At 47.8% G+C, this 7,321-nt stretch overlaps 1 protein-coding gene across 1 annotated transcript; it reads left to right on the top strand.

Moving 5' to 3' along the window:
• Window positions 1-5,173: 5,173 nt before the first annotated feature.
• LOC145401666 (uncharacterized) lies at window positions 5,174-6,868 on the top strand. Its single transcript, XM_080273855.1, has one exon. It carries the CDS (start codon window positions 5,174-5,176, stop codon window positions 6,866-6,868), a length of 1,695 nt encoding a protein of 564 aa, XP_080129981.1.
• Window positions 6,869-7,321: the final 453 nt, after the last annotated feature.

Raw genomic sequence — 7,321 nt, 5'->3', positions numbered from 1 at the left:
TGTATGGCTTCCATATTTCCAAATATATCCACCTTTGCAGCCACAGTAGTTGAGAGATGTTGCTCTCCTGCTGATGATTTGATTATGAGTAGACTAATCATTGATGCAGCTGCCGAATGAGTCAGGAATCCCATGACACTATCAAAGCTGAAAAGTGCAGAAAATTATTGTAAATGAAATAATAATAACTCACTGCACGTAATGCAGTTTCATTGTCATGATTAAATCAAATTCTGTTACAAGTATATATATATATATATATATATATATATATATATATATATATATATATATATATATATATATATATATATATATATATATATATATAGATGGATAGATAGATAGATAGATAGATGTGGATATACATAAGTTTTTGACGATGATAGATAGATAGATAGATAGAGATTGATAGACAGATGTAGATATAGATATATATAAGCTTTTGATGATGATGATACATATATATATATATATATATATATAGATAGATAGATAGATAGATAGACAGATAGATAGATAGATATAGATATAGATAGATAGATAGATATAGGTAGATAGACTGATACGGATATAGATATATATAAGCTTATGATGATGATGATGATACATATATATATATATATATATATATATATATATATATATATATATATATATATATATATATATATATTGCCATGTTTGACAGCCATCTTTTCTTACAAACTTAAGTAATGAGCCCCAGGAAGGAAAGTTATGTACACCACTTTTTTACTAGTTGAGTCACAGGGTTGTATGTTGTCTGCTTTTTACACCAAATCGAAATGTTATCTGGCAAGATTTGATTACTAACATAATCTTCATACATCCACTAATGATAATGCTAGCTGTTTACCCCGCTGCAGGGGGTCACCTTGACGTGGTGGCGGGGCTTGAAGCGTGGTTGGCGGTGCCACCTACTTGAGAGGCAAGCCTACCTTTGCAGGGTTCGGTATTTGTCAGCCACGTGGACCAAGCGCCCCCTGCATCACTGGTGGAGGAGGCCTGCTAGTGATGTTAGTCCCTGCCCATTTGCCATCTAGGGCGGGACTGTTGCCTCCCCACGTGTTTGCCGTGTGTGACGTCCCGTAATGCTGGGAGATGGGAATCCTGGAGGTTGAGCGACGCTGTGTACGCTGCGCCCTGCAGCTAGCAATACACCTCTTTGGTCCCTTATTCTGGCTAGATGGGTGGCCTGGTTGGGCCCGACCAGGTCAATCGGCTGGTCACTGGCTAGCCACCTATTCTAGTCACCTAGTGGCTTTAGGGTCAAGCGGGCACTGGGGGACCTGGTGGCTCCTATCGTCCTGGAGTCACCCTTGTCAGGGTCCCTTGGTGGTTACCTGCGTATACTCTCCTGCTACCTCTGGGGTCGCCAGTGGTGTTTATCCCTGGCATATGACCTCCCCTTTTTGGACTCCGTGGTGGGTGGAGGGGCGGGGGAATGAAGTTCATGCAAAATAATATGGGTGACAAACAAAAAAATGTTGATGACACTGCCACTGTCCCAGGAAGTTCTCCAGACTGCTCCACCCTCATAGCCACTCTACAGCCTTTCCAGGCCACTGGTGACTTTCCTCCTTTGCCCCAGCATTCAATTGGGACTAGGAGGAGGCCACGTCTGGTTGGTTCGGCTGTCGAGTTCGGCTCAGATGATACTATGCCTGAGCATTTTGCCAAGTATCTGGTGCTCAGATCCTCCACAGGTGGATCTGTGCTAGATACTGATATATTTGAGTTACACCATAACATTATTTCAGCATGTGGCAGAGAATCCTGAATAACCTCACAGGGCGATGGAAGCATCCTTATAGAAGTATCGTCTCCTGAAGAGAGCTTAAGATTATTGATTTGACCTCAGCTTCTGGATCAGATGTTTCCTGTACTCCACACAGTACATTTAATCAAAGTAAAGGAGTGATTTTTTCGCGTGATCTCCTTCGATTCTCGGAGGCCAGGTTGTTGGAGGAACTGCAGGCTTCAGGCATGGTGAAAGTTGAACGCCTCCAGAAGAAGATCGACGGTATTTTAACCCCGACTCCAACATTGTTCCTAACATTCAACAGATTGACACTGCCTACATCTGTGAAGCTCGCTTGGCTGTCACTTCCTATGAAGCCATATGTGCCTACCCCAAGGCGGTGTTTCCACTGTCAGGGATATGGCCATGTCAGCAAATTTTGCCGCTGTGCACAGGCTGGACTTCCTGGTATTTATGTTTCTTGTGGTGGATCAAGCCATTCCAACGACTGTACAGGACCTATTAAATGCTATCACTGTGGAGATCCTCATGCTGTCTCATCAAAAAATTGTCCAAGATTCTGCCTTGAAAAGGAGATCTTATCCATTCGTACACGTGAGAGGGTTTCATTTCCTGAAGCCAAAAGGAGAGCCCACACACTCTTCTTTCAGCCAGGAATTACCTATGCTTTTGCCCTTTCTAGAACACCAATGCGACTCCCTGTATCTCAGAGGCAGCCTCGACCCACCCCAGTACCCACAACTTCCACTCACGATATGCAGAATGCTGTCCCCAAGGTTAGTACTGCAGGTAAGAATGATGTTTTCCCAACTGCTACTCTGACTGTTTCCGCTCCCACTTCGGTGGCTGATGACTTGCACACTTCTGTGGTGGTGGCAGATGTCCACATTGATCGGACTTCTCCCGTCGTAGCCACTATGCCCGAGACTCCATCTGCACCTGGTAAACGTCACCGTTGCTCGTCAGAGTCCTCTGATTCTGAAGACCGGCCACCTAAGGTCTCTGTTGTTGACCCTTCTGTTAACACCTCTCCTGTTCCCTCTCTTCCTAAGGTTACAGTTAGGGAGCCCACTCCTCCACCTGCTTCGAAGCCTATGGCTTCGGCAGAGGTGAGTTCTGGGGCGGGCTCCTCGTCGGCTGTCGGCCCTCACTGAGTGGGGAGGGCAGGAAGACATCACCCTCTCGGTCTTCAGAGTCTTTTGATCCTGAGAGGGCTCGGTTGCTTGCTGCTGAGAGGTCTGACAAGGCAGAAACTGCAGCTCATGGTCTGCCTGTGAACCAGTCCCAGCCCGAAGAGGATGTTGGGCAGACCCTTAGTGCTTCGGATCCAACACTCACGATGTCACCTTCACAGGGTTCTGACCCTGTACAGTCCACTTCCACATCTGAAACTTCAAGTGGTGCCACTGGCCGCCCTGCACTACCAAGGGCTCCATCCAGGCCACCTTCCAAGCAGGCTGGTGCGCCACTTCGAAAGAGGAGTACTCTCGCTCCAAATGAAGTGCCAAAGCTGGCTGCAGTGCAGTTGGCTGATCCTGCTACTTCCTCTCCTCACGATGAGGGGGGGACGATAGCGGGGATTGCGGGGAAGAGGAAGCAGCATTTGGCTGCTTCACCTCCCTCAAATCAAAAGAAGAAGCCAACTACTATCACTAAGACGCCATTAGTGTCCTATGCTGGTGGCTCTAGGCAAGTGTCCTGTCTTCCAAAGCCGAAAGCTGGCCCTGTAGCCAGCCCTAAGAAGACATAACGTTCTTAATCCTGCAGTGGAACTGTAGGGGTTTGCGAGGGAACTGGGAGGAGCTACAGCTGCTCCTTAAGGAGATGCAGCCATCCTGCATCTGTTTGCAGGAGACAATGTTAGGTGACAGTTATATTTCCCTACCAAGGGGCTATGCCGGTATCTTTTCTCCCTCTGACCCTGCAGGAGGCCATTGGGGTGGTTGTGCCATCTTCTGCCATTCTGATGTGCCCTTCACTTCAATTCCCCTGCGGTCCCCCTTGCAGGCTGTGGCCATTCGGCTGCACCTGGGAAGGAGGTACACTGTGTGCAATGTATATTTGCCCCCTAGTGCTGTGATTGTCCGTGAGGATCTTGAGGGTCTGATTCGCCAGCTACCTCGACCTTTTCTCCTCCTTGGTAATCTGAATGGACGACATCCCTTGTGGGGGGATGTTCTTTCTGATGCTCAGGGAAATATGTTGGTATCAGTAGTTGAGGATATGGATCTTTGTGTCCTCAACACAGGGGACCCTACCCACCTGCATGTTCAGACGGGTACTCTTTCGGTTATCGACCTTACTCTGTCCTCCCCTGACTGTGCCTTGGATTTTTTGTGGTGTCTGTAATGATCTCCATGGTAGTGATCATTACCCAGTCTGTGTTTCGACTACTGATGATCCTCCGGCCTCTCGGGTTCCCCATTGGCGCTTAGACAGGGCAGATTGGGATCTTTTCAGTGATCTTAGTGCTACGCATTTGCCAGTGGTTTCTTTTATGTGTGTTGATAGTGCAGTGTCATATTTTACCTCCGTTCTTTACCAGGCTGGTTTGAGGGCGTTTCCAAAAACGACTGGTTCGTTTGCTCATAGGCCAGTGCCCTGGTGGAACAGTGAGTGTGCTGCATCCCGCAAGGCCTGCAGGGCTGCGTACTCCCGATATCGAGCTCACAGGCAGAGTAATTTTTTAAAATTACAATTTCAATGGGCTCGTGCAAAGTACCGATGGACCTTAAAGAATGCCTGACGTACTTCTTGGGCAGGATATGTATCTTCCATCAATTCCTCCACTCCTATATCCCAGGTCTGGAAACGGGTACGTAAGATTCAGGGGAAATATTCTCCACCTTCCCCTCCTGTGCTCAAAGTTAGAGATGCCTTGGTGTCAGAAGCTAAGGAATTAGCCAGAGCCTTTGCTGTTCAGTTTTCTTCTGTCTCCGAGCGAGATCCATCTGCACCATATTTTGATGATCGTGCACGTCAGGAGAGGAGTGGGCTAAATTTTCAATCTCAGGGAGGAGAGGTATATAATGCTTTGTTTTCTCAGCAGGAGCTACAGGCTGCTTTGGCATCTTGTAAGGACACTGCTCCAGGACATGATGGCATCCATTATGCTATGATTCGTCATCTAAAGGAGGGAGCCTTGGGTTTTCTGTTAGATCTACTCAACAGAATTTGGGAGGAGGGTGTGGTGCCTGCTAGCTGGCGTCTGGCGATAGTCCTCCCTATCCCAAAGCCTGGGAAGGACTTGAGTGTAGTTTCTAACTATCGCCCGATATCCCTGACTTCCTGTTTGTGCAAATTGTTTGAGAAGATGGTTAATGTCCGCCTTGTTTGGTTTTTGGAGAATGTTTTTTTTTTTTAACTCAGTCTCAATGCGGATTTAGAAAGATGAGATCGACAGTTGATAGTCTTCTACGTCTTGAGTCCTCCATTTGCTCTGCTTTTGCTTCGAAGCAGCACCATGTCACGGTATTCTTTGACCTCGAGAAGGCATATGATACAGCTTGGAGGTATGGGATTATGTCATCCCTATACCGTTTTGGTCTCCGTGGTCGGCTACCCCTCTTGCTCAAGAGTTTCTTATCAGAGAGGAAGTTTCAAGTGAGAGTGGGGTGTGAGCTTTCTCAAATATACACTCAAGAGGAGGGTGTGCCTCACGGTAGCGTTTTGAGTGTTACATTGTTTGCTGTTGCTATCAATGGTATAGTTGGGGCTCTACCTCGAGGAGTACAAGGCTCCCTTTTTGTGGACGACTTCTCAATCTCCTTTGCTGCGTCCCGCATGTCTGTGGCAGAGTTTCAACTGCAGCTGGCCATAGATAAAGTCTCGGCTTGGGCTCAGGAGCGTGGCTTTCGTTTCTCTCCCTCTAAGACGACGGCTATGCATTTCTGCCGTGTTCGTGGGATGCACCCTGACCCAGATCTGTTTTTGAATGGCCAGAGGATTGCCTGTTCAGAGAAGGTTAAGTTTCTGGGCCTCAACTTTGATCCCCGCCTCACCTGGGTCCCACACCTTCGAAGGGTTAAGACGTCTTGCCTTAAGGCATTAAATCTTATTAAGGTTTTAGCTCATACGACCTGGGGTGCAGACAGCCACTCCGTTCTCTTGCTCCATAAGGCTCTGGTGTTGTCCAAACTTGAGTATGGATGTGAGGTGTACTCATCAGCCACCCCTGCCCGGCTCCATGTCTTGGATTCTGTGCATCACGCGGGCCTTCGTTTGGCTACTGGAGCATTCCGTACCTCCCCTATCTCAAGCTTACTTGTGACTGCGGGGGAGGTGGGACTGGAGCTTCGACATCAAGCCCATGTTGCTCGCTGCTGGTACAGGACCCAGTGTCTTCCACAGACGCCCACTACTGCATGTATTTTGAGTCACACTCACCACTCTTTTTTTACTCTCCATCTTCGATTCCCCAGTCCTTTTGGCTACAGGGCGAGGGATATTTTATCTTCCTTGGATCTCCGGCGTGGCCCAGTGCAGAGCATTGAGGTAAGTGAGATCCCTCCCTGGATGTTGCCTGAGGTGGAGGTTTGTTGCTTTCCAACCGCTCATGAGACTGTGACATCTGATCTGGTACTTCACACCCAGTTTTTTGCCCATGCCACTGTGCATTCAGGATCAGTGCCAGTTTTTACTGATGGTTCCAAGTCTGATGCTGGCGTTGGATATGGGGTCGTCTTCCCTGATTTTAGCCAACGGGGCAGTCTTACTTCATCTGCCTCTATTTTTACAGCAGAGCTGTCTGCAATCTTGATGGCTCTGCACCTTATTTTACCGCATGAGGCTATGAATTTTACTATTTTTAGTGACTCCAGGGCAGCTTTGTCTGCCCTCGAAAATTTTAACTCTCCCCACCCCTTGGTTCTGAAGATTTTACATAAGCTCTATTATCGTAAGCGTCGTGGCCAGAGGATTTCTTTTTGTCGGGTGCCAGCTCATGTGGGTGTCTCGGGTAATGAGCGTGCTGATGAGGTGGCGAGGTCTGCAGCATCTCTTGTTGCTTCCTGCACACCTCTCCCTTTCAGAGATTATTTCCCACTATTTAGGTCTGCTCTCCAAGCCTCCTGGCAGCGGGTTTGAGATTCTCTTCATGTTCCCAACAGTCTCAGTGAGGTGCAGAAAGAGGTGGGCCCCCGGACATTTATGTCATCACCACGCTCGTGGGAGGTTATCGTTTCTCGTCTCAGAATCGGCCACACACGACTGACACATAGGCATCTTTTGGTAGGGGACCCTCCCCCTTTTTGTGATGATTGTCTTGTGCCTTTGACTGTGAGGCATCTTATGGTTCAGTGCCCCAGTCTGGGGGATGTTCGCCGTCGGTGTTTCTCCAGGTTTCGCTCAGGAGACGGGTTCTACCATCTCTCCTCCTTGTTGGGAGACGAAGCATGTGTGATGGGGGGTGCAACTTTCTCCTTTCTTGAGGAGGCTGGCCTCCTCAAGATGTTGTAGTTTTACTTTAATTTGTTCTAGTTTTGGTTGTTTTATGTCAGCGTGTTTTATAAGCTTGGACGTTGTTGGAAGGACACAAGT

The sequence above is a fragment of the Coenobita brevimanus genome, chromosome 56 (assembly GCF_032717465.1).
Source record: "Coenobita brevimanus isolate Jiangsu-jjx chromosome 56, ASM3271746v2, whole genome shotgun sequence".
NCBI lineage: Eukaryota > Metazoa > Arthropoda > Malacostraca > Decapoda > Coenobitidae > Coenobita > Coenobita brevimanus.
The sequence above is the reverse complement of the archived record's forward strand: the minus strand, read 5'-3'. Positions and strand labels throughout refer to the sequence as shown.